This window comes from Lagopus leucura, unplaced genomic scaffold (genome assembly GCF_019238085.1).
Source record: "Lagopus leucura isolate 7727_CA_CO unplaced genomic scaffold, USGS_WTPT01 Super-Scaffold_100052, whole genome shotgun sequence".
NCBI classification, from domain to species: Eukaryota; Metazoa; Chordata; class Aves; order Galliformes; family Phasianidae; genus Lagopus; species Lagopus leucura.
In genome coordinates, this window is record NW_024962298.1 from 1,049,293 (window position 1) to 1,075,985 (window position 26,693).

The following is a 26,693-nucleotide window of genomic DNA, read 5'->3' on the forward strand; positions in this document are numbered from 1 at the left end:
GTCTAGTCCAGGTGCTTTCTGTAGAGCATCTTCCTGGGTTGAAAGCAAGATGAAGGTAGTCCATGCCGATTATAGTGAGTTTGTATCCATTTTAAGGACTCACAGCCTTCATCCCCAGAGCAGGAAGTTTTTGTTGCACATAGAGCCTTACCAACGGGCCTTGCAGCTTGGGTGATTGCCAGAGCTTGGCTGGGCAAAGTCAGACCTCTCTCATTACTAAATGTTGACTAGCTGGTGAAATTTTTGGTTTCAGGGATTCAGTATTTAGCTAAAATTGTGTCTCAAGGAGAGCCTGAGGAGTCAGAATCCCAACAGTGGTCAGTCCCTTGTCTGGAGGGAAAGACAAAGAGCTTTTCGTGTGGGAGGCTTGGGAGGGCAGCAAACTTTCTGTAGGTAAGAGGCTTCAGTCTTGTGAAGAGGCAGGGAAGAGGTCAAACGTTTCATTTGTTGTTTTTCTTTTCTTAAATTGTGATCATTTTCTGATTCTGTGTCTTATAACTTTGTTGCCATTTACAAAACCTTTTGCAGATCCAGAAGAGCCCCAGAGCTTGGTCTTCGTGAGGCAGCCGTCTTCACTTACTAAAGTTACTGGGCAAAACGTGGTGTTTCCATGTGTTGCTGGAGGATTTCCAACTCCGTATGTCAGATGGACAAAAAATGGAGAAGAGCTAATCACAGAAGAGTGAGTAATGGCTAATATATACACATATATGCCATAGTAGGAATGTAGAAACTGAGCCAGAATTGTGATTTTGTTTTAGTGCATAATTTGCTTTCTACTTAATTTTAAACCAGCAAAACAGATGCAAGTTTTCAAGTGCTGAGGAGTTTTTGGGCTGAGTGCTATGACAAAGTATTTTGTGAGACTTGTAGAACAGTGTCACGGTACTTACTTTACAGATATCTGAAAGCAAGAAATCTTATTTGAAGCAGGAAGGTTATTAAGAATAAATTACTTTTAGATTGCCATTGGAGTCAGAGAAGCAATTACAGAGGATGAGGACACGGCAGAAAATCCAAGGTGTCTTCATCATGGCATATTATTTCTGTGGAGATACACGTACTCACATTACTCTTTCTGTGATGAGATGTCCACTGTGCCTTTTTTCTTAAGAACTTACTCTTAAGTGTTGAAAGCAGAATCTCATAATTTCACATTAAAACAGACTATTACAGTTAGTTGCTATTTACAAGAAGAGTGTAGGCTTGCAAGATTGCATTAAGTGAAAACTACTATGTATGGTCACTGCTTTGTGTATTCATTCAAAACTACGTGGGCAAAAAAATATACACATTTAAAAAGCAGAGTAAATCCTACCAAGAGGGAGAAAATGACAAGCAGGTAGTTGGATGTTCTCTGTCATCCGAAGATGGTGGTGAGATTGATGTAAAAGCAAGTGAGCCATGAGGCTGTGGCATGGCTACGCCAGGAAGAAGCTCAAGGAACGTACAGGTCGTTACATAGCACCAGAGGCAGCAATATACATTTTTTTTTTTTTTTTTTGTCAACTCTTAAATTAGAAAATGTAGAGGCTTGTAATTTGAGCAGTGTTTATCTGGAAAATGCAAGCTGCTGTGAGTAATGGCGAATAGTTCTAATATTTCTGAGAAATTGAATCGATGTCAATCTGGTGGCACATGATTTTATTTGATTCATTTTTGTAAATATAAGAAATCATTTCCATAGAAAGGATGGTTCCCACTCATTAGAATTGCACAATTGAATGTGATGAAATGTCAGAGTAAGTATGCCTGGTAAGATCTTAATTTGTTTTTCTCGTGACATGGCATCATTTTATATATATCCTTACAAATGCTTGCTGCCTGCCCCCTCTGCTGCCCGTCCTTCTGTAGGTTATGGCACATTCAATGCACAAGGAAGGTGAAACTCACAAACTGAAGAGCTCTCCTTTTTTCTTCTCACTTCTTTGACTTAGAACCAAAACTTTCAAATCCCACTGTGGATACAGCCGTAATTCCCTGAGGAGTTTTTCTGTGCGGATGGTTGTGGTAAGCTCAGAGGGCTTTCCCAAGTGCTTAATTTCCTTTCAAAACTTAGTGAGGAATGTTACAACTTACGAGCAGAGGTGCAACATTGGTAAATGCATTTGAAGCTAAATTATGCCCAATTTGAGTCAAGGATGACGTGACTTTTCAGAATATTTAGCGTTAGCTTTTAGCATTGCGTCTCTTGTTGCAAGCACGGTTTCCAGTTGACATTCGCTGCAGGTAAAAATCCCTCTATAAGCCATGCACCAAGTTCTTGGTATGGGTGGTCAAGATCTTTCACAGCATCCTCCCATCGCCACACGGATACTGTCTGATAAGGCAGAAGCAGGAGCAACAAGAGCAGCAATTCCTCAAACACAGTTTTACTAAACACTTGTCTGCTCCTGTAACAACTGAGCTGCACAAGCTCCCTGACAAGCCCCAGTCACAGACCTGCAGCCTGCTGCATCAGCGAGTTAATGTGTCTCACAGGGAAAGCCTCTCTCTCAGCTGAGAAGATGCAGGTGCCTGTGTGTTTTCAGAACCTGTTGGGTGCCGCATCCTCTGGATCTGTGTTCATTAGGCATGAAAAGACAAGGAAAGATTCCTCTTTAATTTGAAGCAGGTGTTTCTCTTCTGTTCAAGATTGGTACAGAAAGGAGTAAGGAAGAGTTCTGAACACTGAAAACTACAGTGGATTTAACTGATCTGTGCTGCAGAGCCTTTCTGGTCTGCCCGAACATGAGTGAGTGAAGCTGCCTTGCTTTGCTGGTGTTAGAGAGCTATAGGAAGAAGCATGCTTCCAAGTTCATTAGGAGTTTCTGCACAGCCTGATCACAGAGCCTGCTACTTGTGCTTCTGGCTCATCACAGGAGTGATTCAAATGGTGGCCAGCAAGAGTTCTTGAACTCCATTTTCCTTGATGGCTGTCCTGTTAATAGTTTGAATAGAGGAACTGAAAAAGCTTTTGAAGTACCAATAAAGATTTATTTTTGTTGGAGTAAAGCCTGTAGTTAGACTGGGTGCCTTAACTTGTTAGCATATTCTGTTAATTTAGTAACAAATCATATTTAATTTGTGTTAAAGCCCCTTTTATGTAAACAAAGTTTTTCTTATAAACATGTATCTTCTTTATCCTAAGGAGGAAAAAAAAAAAAAGACCTTTCTCATGTGAACAGGCTTCAAGGCACCTTCTGCCTTCCAGAAGCTCTTAAATAATCTTTTGTCTATACACACACAATAGAGACATAAATGTACATGTGTACATTTACGTTTGTACACATGCCTGTGAAATCAAGAAACGAAACTCAGACGGCATGGTTAGGTAGCTTTTTTATTCCTTGGTAAATAGGTTAGGCACAACACTGTGTTTGGTACTTTAGTCTTTCAGCTGTGGCAATTCAGGTAATACAAAACTAAGCATTTTATCACAGAGCTGTAGTTGTAATGAGAATCTGTGCAGAAACTTGTGTTCTAAGGAAAACAGATTGTCATAAAGGATTCACAATGCTTTTGACTTTTGGAAGTGAATATCCAAGACCAGAAAAAAGGAAGGTGTTTAATTTTGATGGAGTATCTGCCAAAGACTGCAGCAAGATTTATGTTAATGGACAAATATGAATAAACTTTAATGATGGCAGTGTTGACACTCACTCAGACAGGCAGCCTATAATGTGATGTATTGTGAAACCAGTTCACTGTGATAAAATATTTTCCAAAGTAAGTTGAGTGAGAAGGAAGGAAGCATTGAGTGTTGGATGAAAAGTAGGTATATTTAATGCAATGCCAACAGTGTGTATTGTTGTAAAACTAACTATGAGGAGTCCTTCCAGAATGTGTTAATGGAAAGATTTTAAGGAAATGAGTGATGGTTGGGCTGCTGACTTTCTGGTAACTCATTGCTTAACCCAGAGAAGTCCGTGAGAGACTGAACTGGCCAAGAGGTGGGGAAGGCTGTCTTTAGAAGCTGAAGGGACTCTAAGTGCTTTACACCATTGTGTCATTGCTGTTTGATGCTTTGGAGAAGGCGGATACGTCACCATACAGAGCCTTGGTCTGTTCCTTCAAGGTCTGTGCTAATGCATTCAGAATTTTAGACATAAAAATTGCTAGATATCGTGTTGAAAATTCCTAATGACCTGTCATTGGGAAAGCAAACTTGAACACAGAAAGTTCCATACCATCGTGCAGAAGAACTTCTTTATGGTAAGGGTGGTGGAGCACTGGATCGGGTCCTTCTGTGGAGATACTCAAGATCCATCTGGGCACCCATCTGTGTGACCTATTGTAGGGAGCTGCTTTAGCAGAGGGTTGGACTTAGTGATCTCTTGAGGGCCCTTCCAACCCCCACAGTTCGGAGACCCTGTGAGAGCTTTCCACTGAATTGATTTACTAGCTGTGTCAATAAACTTGAGATTGAAGACTTTTTTGCAAAACTGCATGATGAGAAAGAGGAAGAAAAGGTTGAACCCCATTCTATGTAAATGTATGGTGCTGGTCCTTATAGCTCCAAAGTGGAGATTCAAAACATGGAGCAACCCCCTGGACTCAGACCAAAGCAGATGAAATCAACCCTGCTGTGAATTTGCATGGCTATAAACTTATTATACAGAGGGTGTTTAGTTTAGGATCGGCATATATAATGCACACCTGCTCTGTCATACATATGCAGCCATTTCAATGTGGATTCTACTTTTTCAGCTGTATTTCCTCTGTAAACTCAGAACAAGTAGTGTCTCTGCCAGAAGGAAGCTGTCTTTACAGGAAGCTCTTCATTTATTTGTTTGTTTTTAAATAAGTGCAATCCTCTACATTGCCATCTTAATCTGATACCAAAGGCTGTAGAGAAGGTGTTGGATGAAGTCGTGGATTTTGCCAACTCTCTGACCTTTTTGTCTAAGGGTCCTGCTGTGTCAGTCTGTTGCTCAGTAAGTGCAGGAGGGATTCTGTGCTTTCATAATGCTGAGGTTGGGAAGTGAGGTTTTTCTGCAGCGGTTACTGAGGTGATTTTCACATTCTGGGGGATGACTGCTGACTTTCAAATATTCCAGTGCTTTTCTGCTTGGAAGCCTTTGCACAATGTGTGGATTTGCTTTCTGCAAGTGTGCTTGAACAGCACATCTTACTCAACTCAGTTTATGTCTGGATGTATATATGGCACGAAATACAGATCACAAGAAATGTTTATTAAAAGAAAAAGCTACCATAAATGAGGTGGCAGATCTGAAAACAAACAATTGAAAGGACCCAGGGCAACGTTATATTTTATTAAGGCTGTTGAAATACAGCAAATGTTAGGGCTGCTCAGCTTAGCTAAATGTTCTAAGCAAACGAAGTGCCTGCAGAAAGCTGTAACCTTGTTGTATAGTTAATCATTCCTAAAGTAAGGAAGTGGCAAAGCAAGGGTTGCACGTGCAGCATTAATTCCAGGCTGTTGTTCTATGTGTCACAGTCTTCAGTGGTGTGAACACATTTCTTCCTCAAGACTCTACATGAATGTGTGATTTTCTTATTTATTTTTTTAATAATTGTTTGCCAGGAGCTCCGAGTGATTTGTTCTGAGCGAATTACATTTGCTCAACTCGGCGAAGGTTAAACACAGCAGAGTAATTATGGAGATTTTTCCGGTGGTAGATCCCACAAAATAATCTAATTCCCTGTCTAATTTTATCAGCTGTACTTCACCATGATTGCAAAGAGATTGTGAGATGTTTTGGGCACGGTATTTTATAAAGGAGAAAAAAGCCCAAACCTCAGGCTATAACTGACTGCAGTGTTTTAATAAAGCCTTTCCATATTGCGTGATAATGAAATGCCGAATTCACGCACTGTTCTCGTATCCAGAGTAGCTCAAGGAATCGTGTATTACAGAAGTGTGTAACGTCGTGACTGAAGGCTGTATGGAGTACATACAGCAGGCTTGGATTTCATTTTGCTCTTCCTTGATATTTGAATGATCTCTCGTTGTTTTTAATGTCACTTCAAGTTACGTTATGCTTCTGTATGGAGCCGATTCTTTGTCTCTGGCGTCAGAAATCTGATTGCTTCAGCCTTTTGTGGAAGTGCCTCACCATCCTGCAAAATTAAGACTTGAGTATTGTTTTTACTTTATTACAAGAGCAGTTTTGCTTTAAGCCTGGAAATATGCCACCTCATAATGCATGCTAATGCATGCAAATGGAGTCATCAAGTAGTCTGACAATTTTTTCTTCCGTGTTTTTAACAGCAGTGAACCTGGATCCCATATTGGTAGACTGAACAGTCTCTTAGGTTTTCTTGATGAAAATAATCAAGTGGAATATTTTCTTTTAAAAGCTTGTCTGAAGGTGGCTGGGAGCTCTATAGCCTTATTTCTTGCCAGAGGAGAGCACATGTTGAGGAAAGCTTAGAAGCTTTTCGAGTAGATGTGCAGGGATGCTAATTTAGGTATTGTGCTGCTCAGCTTCGTTATGGTGCAGAATCTTGGAAAACTGGTTCTCTGAAGTAGAAACTTTTTGTTTTGGTCAAGTGCAACACTTACTGGGTCGTGCAAACACCACTTGAAGCAGGCGGTGCTGATTGAGATCCTTGAGAAAGTATTTTGTTGCCTAACGTGACAACTTCTAGCAATTTTTAATTGTTTTAGTAACATCTTAATTGCTGGTTGATCTATAATGGCTCATTAGTCTGTTGTCTCACTATACATGTCACTGCACTTGTTGGAGGTTGGCTGTGAGGAGAGTCGGCACTGCAGAGGCACTGTGTGACCCAGCTGCTGTCGTTAGGTTGCTTTTAGCGCAGCCTTGGCCTGTGTAGCACTGTTTCCAAAATTAAGCTTCAGTGGTATTTTCTGTTCACCTTAATGATGATTGCAAAGCCCGGCTGTGTTTCTGGTCTCTCAATGTCCAGGTGCAGACAGAGCTTCAAGAACTGGGGAGAACATCATTTTCTGAAACTGCAGGTGAACAGATTTGCCTTGCAATCATTGCAGGCTGAGGCTCTTGGGTTCGCTTTCATTGCATGTGCTAATTGCAGGAGGTCGATGTGCTTTGATTCTAGTGAATGTACCTGGGCAGATTCAATAAACAAAGGCAGTGAGAGAAGGGAGAGAGGAAGGGAGAGTGCTACCAGCCTGACAGCTTCTCGGCACAGCTCCTTTGTACAGATATTTCTTGCTCAAGGTAGTTAACGAGGATTTTCCGCTGTTTAGATTACCTCTAAAGCACTTATTTTTCCTACGTACGAATCCCTCCTCTGGCCCATGATAAGCAGCTTCTGCCTCTTTCTGGCTGCAGCAACAAAAACAAATGGATCTAAATAGATACCATCTCCTTACTTTCTGTCCTTGAGCGGCTCCAAAACTAGTTTCATGGCGGTGTTCCTGCTGTTTTCCTCATAGCTAGGACCTGCTGGCAGTGCCATCCACATGTTCTTCAGACATTCCTCTTCTAAGCTCCTGATTTGTTTTTTTTTTAACTCGAATTCCCTAAAATTCTTGAAGAACAAACTTTCTGAAGTCCTTTCAAACACTTGGCCCTTCTCCTCCTGTTCTTAGGTGATGGAAGTGACATCCCTTGCCTTTCAGTGTGCCCAAGTAGGAAATCTTCATAGGCACTTTGGAGGCTCTTAAGGAAGAGTGAAGGAACACTTAATTCCAATAAGGATTTTTTTTCTTTGGTTTTAAAATTTAGCGTATCAGAACTTGGATCAACAAATTAAAGTAATGTCGTAAATCAGTATTAGAGTGACTTGAAAGCTTTTGTGTCCTGATGCTTTAGCTTACTGAATGGATGAGAGCATTGGTTCTAGTAAGATAACTGTAGCATAATGTTTGGAGTCGAGGAAGCAGCTGAGTTGATATTTGTGCATTGGCTGCTCTGCAGAGACCAAAAAAGTCAACTGTGGCCATGTGCTATGCAATGAATATCCTCAGATAACTCCATTTAACTACATTCCCTCACATTGCAAAAAAAATTGTTTTCCAATGCTGGAGAGGAAACCATTAGATAGATTTTCTGTTTTCAGCTGCAAATAAGAACGATTTTGGATCAGGATTCAGTCACGATGTGTTGTCTCGTCTCTGCTTTCTAACGGTGTTTTATTGAAGAGTGATGAAGGATTTTGGGAATGGTCTTGGGCAAATTCAGATCGCAGAAAGGAATGTGGTGGTTGCAGTGGGAGAACAACGTGGCTGAAGGCTGCATGAGAAGCATGTGGTTTGTGAGGGCTGGGCTGCATGCTTTGTCCTGCATCCTTTAGGAGTCACACAGGGATAGATTCTGTATTGGAACTTAGTCAGCTTGTTGGATTTGTCATAATTATTTTAAAACTTGTATCTTATTCTGAATTCTTCTCAATCCCCAAGGTGGGTATTGCTGTACAAAACCTCAGTTGCTGTACGTTGTACAGTATGCATTCCTGTTCCTTGAGTCGTGCAGGTGTAACTCTGGCAAGCAGTAAGTCTGGCAACTCTTTCCAAGCAGTAAGTCGTTACGTCTGCAAAGCATTTTTTATGATGTGATTGTTACTTTCTTTTCTCTTAAATTCTAGTCACTCCCCTGTGATTGTGGAATGGATATAGTTGAACTTGGTTTAAAATCTGATGCCATAGCACGGAGTGCAACCGTGCAGTTAAATCTCATCTCTCTGAGAATGCTGTGTGTAAAAGGCACCCAGAAACGTTAGATCTACTCAGCCATTTCAGACAGAGGACTTGTACGTGCTTCTCTGTGGATGCTCTGTGTAAATCCTTTTGCCCATCAGTTTCCCACTCTTGTCTTGTTCTGCACAGCTCCGAGAGGTTTGCGCTGCGTGCGGGGGGCAGCCTGCTCATCACTGATGTTACAGAGGAGGATGTTGGGACCTACAGCTGCATAGCAGAGAACGAGAACGAGACGATTGAAGCTCAGGCAGAGCTTGCAGTACAAGGTAGGAAGAATGGTTAATTTTCAGGGAGTGGATCTCCCGACTACTGTTCCTAAGGGCTTTATTTCTTATTTTCATGTTTTATCATTTCATAAAAATTCAAATGAGGGATTTGCTTATGTCACATGCATCTTGTACGGTTAAAAGCTGCTGTGTATCTTCATGCAATATGAAATGTGCTCAATGCGATATGCTCCAATAAAGAGGGAAAATGTCACAGCGTGCAGCTAATCATGTCTGAAAGTCTACCTGTAAAACTATTTGGGGTCTTCTACAAAAGGACATTACAGAAAGTATTTTTTTTTTTTAAATTCTAAATATCCTGCGGCTTTCAAGGCAGAGATAATTATTTTGTAAGTCCTGGTTTTATTTTGTGTGTGTAATTGTCTTGCTTACTGATGGAAGCTGCTTTAAATAGAAGTAGCAGTGAATTGTTGATAATGCTGATTTAAAAACCTTTCATGTCACATGTGCAAATAAGATTTTTTCCTTAATTGGAGCTTTATCTGGATTTAAGGTATTTCAGCTACCATTTAATTGTCACCTTGGTGACAACGTGCAGTATCCTTGTAAGAGCTCAGTCGACTTGTTTTACGGGGGATTATGGCCCAAGCAAGTTTGTCTTAAAAACAAGTCTTGAAGGGATTAAAGATATAAAAATTATCATGGAACAACGTCTAAGGAAGGCTTATCTATAGATAAAACCTTTTGTGGCAGAAATAAGATGTATTTCAGATTCTAATAGTGTGAAATGTAATGCAAAGGCATGCTCTTAGCAGAGTTCCTACTCTGCTCTCAACAGTGCATCAAAGCTTAAGAAATGTTACCATTTGTGGTATATTTACTGAATTTTTTGCATGTTTTACCTGGTGTCCAGGAAGAGGTCTGTGTTTCTGGTGTAGAACTGAGGAAGGTTAGACTGCGAGACAAAAAGCGTGTAAATGAAGAAGCAGCAAGCTTTTAGAAGAAGTTGGCCATTACTGAGCAGCTGAAGTCCCTCTTAGGGGGGCAGAGTATAACATAAGGCTTTCATTGGTATCTGCAGCATGCTTATCTCAGAATCACAGAATGGCCAGCGTTGGAAGGGACCTCAAGGATCATGAATCTCCAACCCCCTGCCACATGCAGGGCCACCAACCTCCACGTTTAATGCTAAACCAGGCTGCCCAAGGCCTCATCCAACCTGGCTTTGAACACCTCCAAGGATGGGGCATCCACAACCTCTCTGGTCAGCTGTTCCAGCACCTCACCACTCTCTTATATTATCCTGTAGCTGTATTTCATGCTGTCCAGTTCTGTGCAAATCAAAACGTGACCAAGGTGCTGCACTTGCTGATGAGGGAGCGCTCTCCTGAGCACACATTGTGCTCTCTCTGCATTCTTAACCCCTGTTCCCCTTAACTTTGGCTTCACCTTGTGTTTTTCTGCCAACTGCTTTGGGGACTGGCTTCCTGAGCATCTCTTCAGCCTCACATAGGCTGCTGGTGCAGAGGCATTTTATTTAGCTCTGCCCTTTGCTAAAGCTTGGGGAAGTCTATTTGGTGAGGGCTGTCAAAGTGCAGCATTGCCCTAATTTGACTTGAAGAGTTTTGAAAGCCAGCAAATTCAGGTCATGCAGCAAACACCATTTTTCTTATCTCAGTTTTTGGGCTGGAAGAATGCAGATAGGCACTGTCTTAAATACTTAAGGGCTTGATGATTCATTGCACTTTATGACAGTTTAATGCAACTCGTAGTGTGCTGTTTAATTCAGTTCCAAATTATCTATTTTATGGCATTGGCTTTCAGTTTTATGGGCAGTGGCAGAAATTAATATTATTAATGGTATGATACAATTAAGCAAAGAAAATCAAAGATAACGCTGAGATTATAGTCTTAATGTAGACTATACAGCCAGGTCACTTGGGGATGAAAGTGGTCTTGAGATCACTCTTAGCTACTTAGCTAAACTAATGTGATTTCTTTTTTCCACTGCAACAATTTAGAATATGTTCTGCCAACTCTTTTATGCTGGTTTTTTTTTTTTTTTTTTTTTTTTTTTTTTTTTTTTTGTACATCTGGCACACAAAAAAATCTTTTAATGCCTCAGAATTAAAATATATTGAAGATTATACAGATGCATTTTGGAAGTTGGATTTCTGGTTTTATTTCTTAGTTCTAATCTCACTTAATTCCACTTTCCTTGGAGAGGTCACTAGAGTGTAATTGTATTTCTCCATTACTATAATTTGCTGAAGGATTTGAGTAACTGTTACCTGATCGTTGTATCATTTTCTTCTAGAATGGAAAAATCGTCTTCTACCACCTACTAATGACATGATTTTGCTTAATTTAGGCTTATTCTGTCACTCTTAGGGATAAGGCTGACAGGAATTCATACAAAAAATCCAGGCTTTTGGTATTTGATCCTTTTCTCATCTATTTTTCTGCATCTTTTGAAGCATGTGGCTTGTTTTTGGGGGAGATTTCAGAAGCATACTAGTATTACTTTGCTACTGCAGTCAGTCTTTTCTTTTTTTTCCTCTTAATATTTCACAGTGGCAATTCAGTGAGTCATTTGTAAATCTCTACGTAAGTGTGGCATTATTTGACAGCATTAGGACAGCTGGAGTGAACTGGAGTTCGCTTTGGTGACTCTCAACTGAGGTTAGAAACAACCCATTTTATCTAGAAGGAAGCCTAAATTGTGCGTGCAGTAAAGAGCACTCACTAATTATTGCTTTGTTCCAAGACCAACTTTTCTCCATCCCTTAATAAGGATACAAAGGCCTGGAAGGTCACATGCTTAATTCCACCATGCAACCCCAGCAGCAGCAAGCTGCCCTGCATCTCTGCTGTCAACTACTGCCATGCATCCTCACTCTTCCAGGGCTGTAAGGACACAGTCACTGCCCTTTGTTGTTTTGGGGTAGGGTACCTTGATGCATCTCACGTGTGAGTGTGGTGCGCTCAGCTAGAAAGGAATAGGTAAATTCAGCTGTTCTTCCCAAGGTAGATGAGAGATAATTGAAGGCAGCTTATTTATAACTGCATAAAAATATATCAAGTGCGCAGCCCTCCAAGGTAATGTCTTTCTGTTAAATTTGGAACTGTTTGGAATTCAGCTAAATGTTACCTTCATGTGGCAAAACTTAGTCAGTTCACGTTGCTGACACTGAAGGATGCCATCTGTTTCACATCCTTGGAGGCAGTCTTTTGAACAGGCTATTCTGTGTAATTTAGAGGGGGAAAAAAAAGGTGTTAGAGGGAGTCTCATATTGCCCAGATACTTGGTATTAAAAAAATATGTGGTTTAGGTTCTTAATGTATATTGTGGACTGAATCTGGAAAAATCTGGCTTTGACTGGAAAGGATTACACCAATTGGAAGGGTTTTAAGGGTTGAGGAGTGTTCTAAGGATTTGTTTTCTCTGTCCTCTTATCTACAAAATGTATCTGGGAGCTGGAGTTAGGAGTTCAGAACACTAAAACCCAAAGTATGTCCTGGAAGATGATGGGTTTTAGTCTAATTTCTACTAACTGCATGGAATAAATTCAGTCCGTACTGCTGTGTGACACAAGCTGTTCCCCAGTGAAGGTGGGCTCCATCTTTACTTCCCTCCTCCCCAAGACCCTTCAGTCATCTGCAGGCTCAGCTGCCTTTCGTGAGCCCGAGGGCACCTCTGTTAACTTCAACAAACGTTTCTGAGCGATTTGAGTTGATCAGTTCATTTTGACTGAAGCGGGTTAGGGAGCACTTGGCTGTGGAGCTCAGTGGTGGATCAGATAGGTGATTTTCAGGAGTTTTACTTGAAAGGAGGAAGATGTGCCTCAAAGCAAACTCACAATGCTGCTCTGCTCCAAATAGCTGCAGCAAATAGGGTTGTGGTTACACGTATGCAAATCGAGATTTCACGTCGTGCACCACGCTGTAGACTTCATGTTCAGGGGGTGCTTTGAAGCTGGAAGAACACATTAAATGTCCTGAGGTTGAGGTGATGTCTGTGGTCGAGATGATCCTAACTCCTCAAGTTTAGCATTGCTGAATCCCATTTGTGTTTGAGACGTCGTTAGGGCAAAATGTGCAACAGGTAAGATGTGTGTGGCACCCCATTCTTGCTCATTTTACTTAATCTTTGGTGCAAAAGGCCCAGTACCTTGCAGATCCCATTGCCAGGTGAGGTTGTTTCCCATTCAGGAGGCAGTAACTCAGTGTCTGAAAGGCTTTGGTACCAACTCCTGTTTCAGTTGTTGACAGCGCTCTTCCCCTTCCTGTCAGCAGGAGGAGTGGCACTGGGACCCGATTTATTGATGACACGTGAGTTGAGAGCGCTGGAAAAATGTGTTTTGTGCTCACCGGTAATGAAAGAATCTGTAGCATTTCCCTCAGATAAGGATGGGAAGTGTTGAAAGGGAAGCTGGGGAAACAAGCGGTAAATGTATTGAAATGCAGTCGGCTGGCTTCTGTTCTGCCTGAAACCTGCGGCCTGCAGAGCCGTGGCTGTAAATACTGAGGAGGTTAGAAGTTCATTCTTCATCTGAGAAATATTTCACGTTTATTACAGTGTCCAGAGCCCCTGGGATTTCTGCACATAGCGTGGCGCGGGTTAGATCACTGTGCGAGCTTCCTGCCGCCCGTCTTGGTGCTTGTGTTGTAGGTAATGAGCTCAGAGGGAGTTCTCTCTCTGTGCTGAAATATTTACTGCTGCTAATACTGAACCACAAAATAATAAAACAAACAAACAAAAAAAGATTCCATTTTCATTTTTTTTCCTTAGAAAATTGATACGGCAGGGATGAGGTCTTCAAAATAAACAGCTTTGTACTTCCCACTTGTGTGAGGTTTAGAATTGCTCTTTTTTTTATCTGTGTTGTTACCTTTCGGTGATGTTTGCAGTTGCAGAAAGCTGGCTCTTGGGTCCTCTAGGGCAGCATGCAGTGTCTGATAACGCATCTTAATTACCGTAAATTAAACGCCTCACTGTGTCGATGTACCCAAATTAAAGATCATAGTGAGTAGTTATTTTAGGTGTTTTTAGTGGTACATTGGAAGTTGCACATGGCAGCGTTCTGATCACCACCTCAGATGTTCTCCCGGAGCAACTAAATGGGGGAAAATAGCAAATACAGAAGGATTTTGATAAATTTTGTGCTTTGAAAGGAAATGCTTGCAATATTTTCAGTGCAGCTTCAAAGCTTTATGCTAATGAAGGATCCTTATTCTAGCCAAAAAACCCTCATACGTGACGGTGCTTTTCTTGCAGTGTACAAATGGCCTTTTTTGTGCTTGCAGTGCAAGTGCTGGGTAGCAATTTAGATAATGAAAGAGATCCAAATAAAGTCTGTATTTTGTCTAGCCAGTAGGCTTTAAATTATTAAGCAGTGACACGCATTTGAACAGGTTGTTATTTCAGCTACACTGGTTGGTGGTTGGGACTGTACCAGGAGAACGTTGCTGGTGGTGTGGCATACCTTATTGCTCTGTCACTTAAACAACATCCAAGGTGGGGAAAATCAATTTCTACATTTGGAGCAAGGCTTGGTGCACCCAAAACATGGATTAAAAAAGCAAAGAAGACTGAGAGGGGACCTGATCCAGCTCTATAAGTATCTGAGGTGTGGGGGGCAGAATGGCGAGGACGGACCCTTTTCAGTGGTGAGTGGAGACAGGACAAGGGGAAACGGCTGGAAACTGCAGCATAGGAAGTTCCACACAAATATGTGCAAGAACTTCTTTAGGTGAGGTGACGGAGCACTGGAACAGGCTGCCCAGGGGGGTGGTGGAGTCTCCTTCTATGGAGATGTTCAAGACCTGCCTGGATGCCGACCTGTGCGACCTGCTGTAGGGAACTGCTTTGGCAGGGGGTTGGACTCGATGAGCTCTGAAGGTCCCTTCCAACCCCTACAATTCTGTGATTCTGTGACCTGTTGTAGGAGCTGCTTTAGCAGGGGCTTGGACTCAATGATCTCTTGAGATCCCTCCCAACCCCTGTGATTCTGTGAAATCAGGTGATTTAAGTCTAGACCACTCAGTATAACAGCTTTCCCTTTATCAGGCCACCATATCCTTGCATCTTTTTCATAACATCTCACAGAATGTTAAAAAATGACTGAGCTCAACTGCTGCATCACTGTCATCTGTACCAAATTGCACTGTCTTATCTACTGCTGAGGTTTCAGAGAGAGCATTCAGTCCTGGCCCTGCACTTCCAATGTTTTGCACAAAGAGCAGCTTGATTCAGTGCCTGCACCTTGCTAACCAACCTGAGCTAATTGGGTTCAGGCTGGGCATGTTAAGACTTTCTTTAAAAACAAAGCAGAAGAATGGAAGGAAAAGTTGTAACATCTTAGACGACGTTAGCCTTGTCTTCCCAGAGTACATCTGAGATCTCCTCTGCTGCAGGCGCTTTGATAAGAGTTAATGCCATCCTCCTTGGGAAACTGTAGATGTTTGAAAAGTGCATTAAATTGTGTAACAACAGAATGATACGTCGGGGTGACTCTTACTTTAGTATTAAGCTTCCATTATTACTGGAAACAGTTCTAGGGGAGAAATTCAAACCAACACTGAAAATTGCTAAAACCTTTCTCATACCTTCTAGATTACCTTTATTGATTTCTGTTTCTAATTAAGCCCTGTGCTGTATCTTGATCATAGGCCACACTTCAATTAGAGGTTCAGAAGATGCTGTGTTAACCCTCCTGCTCTCAGAGACTCCTATCTGGGACTAGCTATTCCATCTGTGCTGGTTATCTTAAAACTGTAGTAGTTGAGATGCAGCTATTAACAGTAAAGAGAGTACTTCAGCTCTGTAGATGTTATTTCTTCCATCTCAAACTGTAACACAACTTCCATTACTGATCTTTGCTCAAGTGCTACAAAGAAATGCAGTGAGTGCAGTCTAATGAGGGGAAGGTATCCGAGCTGAACTCACTATTGCACTTCACTGTAGTAAGTGAAGCCTTTGACAGTCCTTGCTGCTCGTTTTAAGTATTGTTTCACGTTTATGGAGCTGCCTAATCTACTTGTTGATTTGATGGAAATAATATGAGTGTGGATAGTTTTCTTCAGTCATTACTGCATGTCACTTACATTCATTCAAGGGTAGTGTTAGAAAGACTTGTTCACACATACTCAGAAATGTGCGTGGGATAGGGAGACAAAAGATTGTATGCATATTGTAAGAATTTGCTCAGGTTTTACTAGGAGATGAGATGTGCCCATTAAATTTTCACAAAAATAAAACGTTCCTTCCATCCTGCAACAGATCATACTGTGGTGCTCTATATTGTGCTCTAACTTCTGTTGCCCACCACAGTTTGGCAGGACTCCTGGGCTCAGCAGGACCTCTGTCTCAGCTTAGAGCTGCTCATTTTCTAAATCATACTCTGCATTCAGTGAGCTGTTGTATTTTTATTTTATACAACAGAAACAACTACTTTAACATTACTGATGCAGTGATATTGACTTTGTGAGGTGCCCAGATATAGACAAAATGTTATGGAGATGGCCCAGAGCACCCCTACTGATCTGTCCAGTTCTCACCACTTGTTGGAGGCGTATGATGCTGAGGCTTGTTAGAGAAAGCTTGCCACAATTCTTAATAGGGACATAATTTTATTTCTTTAATCCTGTTTCCAAAAATGATGAATGAACTTTGCTTGGACTTTGAAGGAGGGAGGTGCAAGGTGATCACCTTGCAGCAGCCCAAATGATTAAGGTTTGGGGATGTTGCTGCAGAACAGGGAAAAGCTGGGGTTGGGGCAGCTGCCCCATGGTGTGCCTTTGAACAGAGCCTAACAGGATGATCTCTGAAACCCGACAAAGGTTGCAAATGTGCTTCACAGCATTCACCATTCTCCCATGAAGCACCCACAGGCTGAGGAGCTGCTGTGGAGGCTTCACAGACAAGCCACTCAGACAAGCCACATCATTCTTTTGTTTAAGATGTTGTGCAGCAGAGCTGCCAATGTGCTGTGTTCAGCTGGCAGAGCACAGCACCCACCTGCTGACAGCGAGGGCCAGGAACTGGAAATGGGCGTACCATCCCTGTGAGCTGCTGGCACAGGATGTAAGAGACAGTGCTCGTAAACCTGAAATGAATCCCACTCTTTGATCATGCTTGACTGGGAATGTCATGCCCCTGTTGCATCCAGAAACGTCAGCTTGCAGCACGTGCTCTTCCCAGCAGTGGCAGTTCTGTTTTTGGGAATGAGCTCTCAGGAGCAGCCCAATGGTGGTAACGTGGTGATGCAAGTGAAGCCAGAACGATCTCTAGGTAATGTTAATAATAATAATGTTGCAAGGTAGGCTTTTTTTATTCAAGAATGTCTTCTCTGAGTAACTGACAACCATTAATTATGAGGCTTTTCTGCAAGAAACATCTGTAACTCATTAAACAACTTGATTGCATGTAGAAAAAATTTCTTTGTGTTATGGAGGTGCATTACAGTTATCAAACAGACTGTCAGGGGAGGTGGGAGGTAATGCCTTGGAACTGCCCATGCAGTGAACATGAGGTATGCCGTGAACTTTAAAAGAAGAAAAGCTTTGTGATTCATCTTATTTATATATATATATGGAGGGAGAGAGAAAATAGCGTTAAGAAAGCCAAAACCAAATTATCAATAACCCATACAATTTGCACAAATGGCTTTCCTTGTTCTAAATGTTCTCGAGTAATCCTTGGGGATAGTGAAAATGTTACTAAATTAAGCAGCAGTGGCTTGAATATCTACAGTGTAGAAACTGATATTGAACTAAGGGAATTGTAAAAGCTGTTCTCTCTTTCAGCTAGAATTTCTTATAAATTAAGATGATATTAATGGGGGTCTGAACCAGCTGCTGCTTTATGGAAAGAAATACCTTCCCTATAGAATGGTTTTTAAAAAGTAAATAAGGTTGTTCTCATTACTTTTCTTGGCCTAGCCTGCCAGTTACAAAGATGTACATTTTTGTCCAAGTTTTATATTTATTTTCTCTTCTTCCAACTCAAGATGTATTTCAGTGAAGAACTGCAAAATTAGTCACCTGTTTATCTGAAGACCTCTCTTCAGGCAATCTTCAAGACCAGGCTGCAGGACAGAGGGTAAAACAAAAAAAAAAACAACACCCAAAATGTGACACACATTCATCCAGCTTTAAACTGGTCATATGCCTTCAGTACAGCCCTTGGGTGTACTGCAGTGCTTTTTCAGGGCAACAGAGCACTACTGAGGTAAGAGAAACACACATAGAGGGGTGACTAAAGGTACGGCAGTACAGATGTTCTTAGACATAAATGCATGATCTTCTTAAGACATTTCTCTCTCAAAGACACTCTTAACCTTATCATTAATTAACTGTTTGTGGATAGAGAAGGTATCCTTATTCCTTGTCTGTTATTGGGTGAAGACGTAGGCACATGCATGGTTGCCAGGGTTATGAGTATGAATTGAGATGCTGTCTGTCTGTCAGCTCCGTGGGGATCCGCACTTGGAAACCCCAGGTGTGAGGCTGAGGAAGCATGGGATCCTGTCCACGTTTAGTGCACAGTGACACATTCACTGCTCTGTCCATCCTTTTCCCAGGTTCGCTTTAACATAAATGAGATTTTCTATGTTAATGGTGGAAATACCTCATAGTGGCAGTTGTTTGGAAAGAACTTAATCCTTTTCTCTCTTTCTTGAATCAGCCCTGGCTTGTTGCATAAATGCAACAAAATACCATTACATTTGGTTCTGGTTTAAGAAATGCTATGTCTGCATGAGCAGTACTTAAGGAGTGCTGCTTATACTAAGGAAGCCATGTGTGCCTTACATGTGTCTGCTATGCTAGCAAAGATGCTTTCTTCAGACTCCAGAAGGAAAAAAAGAAGCTAAGAGAGGTGTGGTTGCATCAAAAACCTGTAGCCAGGGCTCCTACCCCTCAAATAGGGTAGGAGGCACAATGAGTGCTGACACAATCTCTCGTGTTGGTCTTACCTTCAATAAAAGTGGGATTTACCTGCTGTAAGACCTAACAACTTGACCTTGGTGTCAGTTGCACAGTGATGAGGAATGGAGCACTATTTAAAAATGGGGATGCAGGCAGTCCTGCATTAGCCAATATTCTGCTCCCTAGTTTTCAGCAACTATGCAATGACTGCCCTCTTGCATTAAAATGTCTCTCTGAAATAATATTCTTGAGCGTTTTTCTTGTAATTCTGAGAAGGCATGCAGTTAAGCCTGCTACCTGGATTTTCTCCTACCAGTTTCATCTTGTTTCTGGATAAAGTGCTGTCCTTTATATTGCTTGGAACAGAAGGATTTAGTTCCATGTGTGGCCTTGCCATGCATGACATGCACGAACACATATGCACACTGCATGAAGCATGCCACTGTGTTCCTTGTGACTTAGACAAGAGGATTAATGAATATTGAATGCACAACTGACTCGATACTATAACAGATGTAAATCTGCTATGGTGATGTGACGAAGGTAAGGCACTGTGTAGCCCAGCTTTTGTTCCTAGTGCTTTTGAATACATGCTAAAAACTGAAGGTTGCAGGAGGTATGAAATACAGTATAGGCTTTGTTTTGTTTTTAATCCCTATGAAAAAGACGTGACGTTTAAAATTTCAATTAAAAGTGAAAGATGAAAGATTCAGTAGTAATTTTTAAATCACAAGTGTGAAAGATTTCCAAAGAGTTTAAATGTGTGAACTAAGAAGCTCATTAAAATGCCTTCTTCCTCTAAGTGAGAACTCTTTTTATAGAAATCATGCCCTAAATGGCAAGTATTTTTTGTCTGTGTATCAGGGTCATCCTTCCACATTTAATTGCTTGAATCAAGCTTTAAGCTTGATTCTTGAATTTGTAGGTTGCAATTGTGAGGTTTTTTATTGCCATTCCAAAAGACATTTCTGCAATGTTTTTGCACCCCCAAAATTTGTGATGAAATCTGAGGGTTATTCTGAAATAGAAGTGCTGCATAACTGAGCAAATCTCTAGGGAGAGACCATAACGTTAAGTAGATGCATGCTTTCTTTTAAGTTAAATTTTCATGATAGTTAAGCTGGCTCTCATACCACAGGATAATTTATTTCTCTAATGGGAGCTAGATGCTACACTTACTTAGATGCCTTATTATAAAAACCAGAGCCCTTGGAAGCCCTTGCTAGGGAAGTATATGCCAAAGTTACAAAGATGAAACAATTCACAAATTTGTGAAGGACGTGGGTTATCAGTGTTAACTTATTCCCTTAACAGTCTTGTAGTTAATGAGTTTCTCTTCATGATGAGAATAATTTAGAAGAAAAAACACCGTGGAGTTTTAGTTTATCCTATAAACAGAACTTGATAATGGAACTGAAGAAACGAAGGTAAGCACGGTGTGTTGCACAAGGTGCAAGGAGCTTTGAGGCAGGTGTGATTTCTGCCCTTTGGTGACACTTGGGAGGCTCTGTCTTTGGAAGGATGTTGGAAGGGAGGCTGTCAGGTAGTGTGAACAGGATGCAAAATGGCATGTAAAGGAAACTGGGAGTGCAGCAACCTCATTAATGGTTACCTAATGGCAGGGGAAGATTTTTATATTGGCTGTTTTTTCTAACCAGACTGGACTATCCTGTGAGGAGTGAACGATGCAGTTGTATTTGCAAGCCTGCATGCTGTCTTTCGAGAACCTGAGGGCAGCAACAAAGCAAAAAGACTAGAAGTGCAGTTTAAAATGTCAGCCTTCTCTTTTGAGGTGGGTTCAGCAGTTCACAGCTTCTGAGAGTTAAGTAATGCTGCTAAGCATACATTTTCAGTAAAATCAGATGTTTTACCAGAAGTTGTGTGTGCGGCTTTGGGGAGAATGTTTAAAATAGCATTTTGCCATTTCACTCTCCTTTTGGGAAATCAATTTTCTTTGCCTTTTCAGTACGTGTAAAATTAATAACTTTGTTTGCTGACAGTGTCAACAACAACGTAGCTCTCAATTATGGCATTTACCTGTTGCCATTTTGCTTCCTTGAGTACAATTTGAAATGGCACATAAACCATTTCTCACTTTCCTAAGTGAGAAAGTAGCAGAAAACTAGAACACGTGGGTACTATCCTACTGCGTTCTCTTTGGTGTAGAAAATACAAAAGGCCCAAATCATTGCACGTTGAGTCACTCACTGGTTGAAGGCTGGAGAGCTCTTCCAGAGTAGTAAGTATGGAGTGGGAAGGAGGAAAAATACAACAAACACAAAATCACTGGAAGCTTTGTGGAGATGAAGAGAGAGAGAGGTTTTGCTGTACAAGATCAGGCTACTGAGGTTTCCTGAAACGCAGCACATCTGTCCTTGGCATTAACTGTAGATTTCCTTCCAGACATAAGCTTAATCTGAATGTTGCATGGTTATTGCTGTACTAATTTGCTTAAATTATCATTAGTGTACTTAACTGTTATAGGATTGATTGTCAGAGTTGCTAATCTCCCTCTTTTGATTGTAATTGCAATAGTTAGGCATCAACTCGGAGCACTATAAGCAAGAGAACTGAGGATTTAAATAATTTGCCAATTAACTTTTGTGAAATTTAGCTGGATTGTAAGCAAGCGCGATGGAATTGAAGAAATACAGATTTTGTAATGCTGCTTAGGTGGATTCCATTAGCTCTTTTATATTGTAATACTGTTCATAAAGCTCTGCCATCAACCTCGTAATGATACGGTAATGTTAAATCGGGAGTTTGAGCACTTGAAAAAATATTGTGACTTCTGATCTCTTCTGATCTCTTTGCAGCTCTCAGCCTTGGTTTCTTTAGTTTCATAGTGGATTTTAATTGTTGGTTATTGCTTTCCAAGTAGAAGTGCAGAAGAATGATGGTTATGAAGAGGAGTGGTGTCTTTGCTATTTGCCTGGTCTCGCTCAGCTGCTTTATCTGTGATAAAGTGGTTTCTGTTTAATACACTGAAATGAGAATAATCCAGATTTTACATCACTTCTTCCTAATTTATGAACAATAACTGCTTTGTATCAGTATTATGATTGCTCTGCAGTCTTCTGTTCCTGATTGCTAGGAGGGATTGTTTTCTGAAACACGCAATTTACAAAATCTGTTTGAGTAAGAATTGCATCTCAAATTCTGTGATTTCTTGAGGAATCCAACACTTAGTGGACTTTATTTTGTTAAAGAACTTGACTCTGAGGTATGTGCTTTGCCCCAGTTCCTTTTGCTTCCTGTGAGATGCCGTAACTGAAACAGCAATGGCTTTTGTACTGGGTACAGTTTCAAGATAAGCAAACTGCAAATGCAGGCTTTTGGCAAATTCCTAATTGTGCTTTGAAATCATGCAGATTTTTTTCTGCTTCTGTCAGTTTCTTCCTTTCAGATTGCAGAAATTAATCCCAGGACTTGGTTATTTTGGCTTAGGTTTACACTGAGCAGGCTGAGCTTACTGGGGGACTTCCTGCAAGCCACAGCCCTCTTGGCTAACCTTCTGCTAAGGGAGGAATGCACTGTGGCATGCAGCTTGGCTTCCCTGGCTTCACATAGAGCTGCCACTTGAGAACTGATTCTTGAAGTGTGATGACAGTGAAGTCTGTAAATTCTGACATTAACAACACTGGAAATCTGAAAGATAATTTAGAGTTGCTATTGTGCAACTGATGATACAGTTCAAAGCTAGATTGCCTCATTAGTTCTCTTCTTGTATCTGGACGTGGTTAAATTGTTAGGAACTGATGTTTTACAACAAGAGCAAATCGGAACATAACATTGCGGTACAGCGTGGGGGGATGTTCCTGTTCAATCATAGACAAATAGGAAGATGTTCTGCATCAGTCCCCTTCTAACTCCTCCCATGGCCATGATGACAATCTGTTTAAAGTCATCTCAGTGATAAAACTGTGGACAGATCAGTTTTATTATGCACACATTTTTGTGAAAGACACGAACCCAGAAACACTTAAGTGACCACACTAGACCAATTGGCAAGCTCTTCTCTTTGATATCTTGTTCCCCACGTTGCCCAAAAGCAGATGGCAGAGAGAGTTTAAGGAAGCTGAAAGAATATACGTGCTTCTCTTGAGCACAATCTCATTTCAGCACTGGGATTTTCTGAGCTACGTGAGGTTTCTACATTCTTTAGCAATTTCCAGTAGATTTCTTTTCTGTTGGTCTGTCTATAGCACCCAAATGTAAACGTCTGGTACCCGCAGCATCCCATTGCACTGCAAAGACCAACAAGATCTTTTAGTTTCAAATCCAGTCACTGTTAACTTCAATTTATTTTTTTTTTTTGTTTTCTACTGCATGGGAGATTGCATGGGAGATTCTACTGCATGGAGCAATTGGCTCTTACTCCCCCACCAGAGGATGCACAATTTTTGTAGGCCTTTATTGTATCCCTTTCGTTTGTTTCTTTTTGGTCTGCGGAGTCCTAGATGTTTACTTGTTCCTTTATATAGAAGCTATTATTGAAGTGGATTGTAATTAAGGTTATTTTGAGGGTTTGTAAATTAGAAGAGACTTTGATGTGTGGATAGGCTTGCATACATTGATCTGGAAATGAAAGCAATTGGGTAACTCTTAATTGATGTATAAAGCAAGCGTGCTGGATTTGTCTTTGCAACCCAAAAAATGGAAAAACATAAACTTGCCATCTCTTTTTCTGACTCAAGCAGAAAAAAATTCCTGTTCCTAATGAGTGGTTGCTGTGGGGATATGCCCAGTTCCCAAAGTAGCGTGCTCTCGGAAGCTCACATTGCACTACAGCAGAGATGAGAGGAACGTGGTGGAGCAGTGAATCCAATCAATTACTGTTACTGTTTGCAGACCTAGTTTGTTGTTCTCCCAAGTGATCTGTGCCAATCTGTATTCAGTAAGTAAACAGCTTAATATTTGAAGTTATCTTAAAATTGTGCTCTTTTTGGCCTCTGCCGGCTTCTCAGCCTCCTGCAGACAAATGTACTGCCCCACTGTGAAGGCTGCACAGGTAGATACTCAAAAAATGGGAAATGTCAAGGCTAAGATAGCTGGCTGTCTTTAATTCATCATCTCCTCCTTCCCCCTTGTCAAGGGGAAATTATGAAAATGCTATATGAAGTGTTCTGGGCCTGTTTCCCCCCAGCATCTTACTGCTTTGTGCAGCACACAAACTTCATAAACTGTTGTACAGGTAAAAATAGTCACTATTTGATTTTTCTTCTTATTCAGAGGATAGTATCATGGTAGTTCTCAGTTCCAATCCATATTTATTTCAGTTTTTTTATTTGGCACCATGGAATCTGAAACATTAATAGCCACTGATGAATCTATTTTTACGCTTTGAAATGAAGTGGTGTGGAATCCACTTTAGAAATTGTCTCAGACATGGAAAAATCAAGATGAAATGCATCCAGCTGTTTTAGCGCCCATTTTGAGACACTTAAACAGTGATTTTTCAGAATATGCATCTTGTAATATGTCCCTTTAGAGCTGTGATCCAGCAGCTCCGCTCTGTCTGGCTGTGACCCAGGTCACAGCACTGTCACTTGTCCAAAGCTGGATTGGCTTCATCTCTGCCACTCCAACCAGGAGGATAACAGCTACCTGTCTTCTGTGCCCTGAGCAGTCTGAGGTTCTTTGCTGTGTTGCAGGGACAGATGAAAATGGGAGATTTACATCAATTTGCTGAGAATGTGGGATGAAAGCTGGCAGTGCTGCGCACCTCTTGTTGAATTTCTTCCGTTGTTGCCCTCCTCTTGTTCTGATGTCTCAGTGTTGTGGTTTAACCTGGCAGGTGGCTCAGCACCACACAAACATTTTCTCACTCCCTTCCCTTCCCAGCAGGATGGGGGAGAGAATCAGAGAGAAAAAAACAGGCTAGTACTCATGGATTGAGATAAAACTATTTAGTGAGAAAAAGAGAATAATTATGACATATATACATTTTTAATATACGTTTATGTAACAAGTGAAGCACAAGCAGTTACTCACCGCCCACTGACCACTGCCCAGCTAGTTCCCAAGCAGCAGAAGAAAAAGAGAGCCAGATGAACCCTGTTCAGAATTCCTCCTGCACAATGCTGTATGTTATGGGGTATCCCTTGGGACAGTCAGCTGTCCTAATTCTGTTCCCCCCCAGCTCCTTAGGCCTTGGCTTTGAACAACACTGCTTCGTAGCAACTGTAAGCATCAGTGTATTTTCAGCATGGTTTTTCCCTAAAACCAAGACATAGCACCATACTTTGAAGACAACTGTTCTGTCCCAGCTAAAACACCCAACCTGTGCTGATGTTTCTTGTGTACCATGTCCATCATTGCTTTTCAGCAGTCTCTTCTCCTCTCTCCTGGCATCTCTTTTTCCTTCTCTTCTCAAAAAGATCTGAACACCTGTAGACTTAACGATTTGAGGTTCTGAAAAATGAAGTTCAAAGAAGAAAATGCCTCTGGAACTTTGGTCGCACTCACATTTTGGCAAGTTGTAAACTTGTCGTTACGAAGGCACTCAGTGTAGGTGGAGGCAGTGGCTGTACCTGTAGCAATAACTCAGAAAACAGCTGGATGCTTGTCTCACATCTGGTAGCAAGGCTGGCCTTCAGCTGTCACAGAATGGCACAACCACTTCTGGCCTCTGCTGCAGTTTCTCAAGCTGTTTTCCTGTCGTTGCTGACCTGTGGCCTGTGCCAAGGCTCGGTTCTTGTTGACCACATCCTCCTGGCTGTGGTACGTGGCTCTCAGGCTCTGCCCTCTCCTCACCTCTTGCGCACATCAAAGCTGTGATAGTGCTGTGACATTGCTCTCTCTGCTCTAGGCGTCACCTTTCAAGTACAGCTTTTGTACATACCCACAGTCACACTTTCTTTTAGTAGACTAATGCTGTATAATACAAATGACCCCACCCAGCTCCCAAGCTCTGATGGTGGAGGTTGTTGTCCCATTCCACCCCATGATCCAGTAAGTATAAAACAACAGGCCAGTTGAACTCTTACCTTGCATAGAATCATTAACGTTGGAAAAGACCACTAAGATCGTCCAGTCCAACTGCCATCTCTTCTCCACCATGGCCACTAAACCATGTCCCTCAGTGCCACATCTCAGTGTTCCTTTAACACCTTCAGGGATGGTGACCCCACCACCTCTCTGGGCAGCCTTTTCCAAAGCATCACCACTCTTTCTGAGAAGAAATTTTCCTAATATCCAACCTGAACCTCCCCGGCACAAGGTAAGGTCATTACCTCTCACAGAATCACAGAATTGTAGGGTCTGGAAGGTTCCTTCAGAGTTCATTGAGTCCAGCCCCTCTCATCATATTCCTGATATGTGGGAGAAGACATTGGTCCTAACTTCCTTCCAGCCTCTTTCAGGAAATTGTAGAGATAAGGTTTCCTATGAGCCTCCTTTTCTCCAGACTGAACAATCACAGTTCCCTCAGCTGCTTCCCTTGAGACTTGTGTTCCAGAATCTTAACAGTTCCATTGCCCTTCTCTGGACACACTCCAGGACCTCGATGTCTTTCTGGCAGTGAGGGAGCCCAAAACAGAGCACAACAGTTGAGGTGTGGCACACTGCTGGCTGCTATTCTGCAGGCTGTCAACCAACGCCCCCAGGTCCTTTTCCTCTGCACAGCTTGCCAGCCACTCTGCCCCAACCTGTAGCAATACGTGGGGTTGTTATGACCGAAGTGCAGAACCCAGCACCTGGTCTTGTTGAAGCTCATCCCATTGGCCTCAGCCCATCAACGCAGCCTATCCAGATCCCTCTGCAGACCATCCTACCCCCAGACAGGTTGACACTTCCTGCCAACTTGATGTCATCTGCAAACTTGAGGGTGTACTCTATCCCCTTATGCAGATCACAAGCAAAGATCAGCCCTAATACTGACCCCTGAGAAGCACTGCTCATGATGG

The 26,693-nt window shown here is 41.6% G+C and overlaps 1 protein-coding gene across 1 annotated transcript in view; it reads left to right on the plus strand.

Moving 5' to 3' along the window:
• Positions 1-26,693, plus strand: part of NEO1 (neogenin 1) — a 176,430-nt gene that overhangs the window by 71,465 nt on the left and 78,272 nt on the right. Inside the window, exons 4-5 of the mRNA XM_042885655.1 lie at positions 529-682; positions 8,759-8,895. Coding sequence (XP_042741589.1) covers positions 529-682; positions 8,759-8,895 — 291 coding nt within the window. The remainder of the gene's footprint in view (positions 1-528; positions 683-8,758; positions 8,896-26,693) is intronic.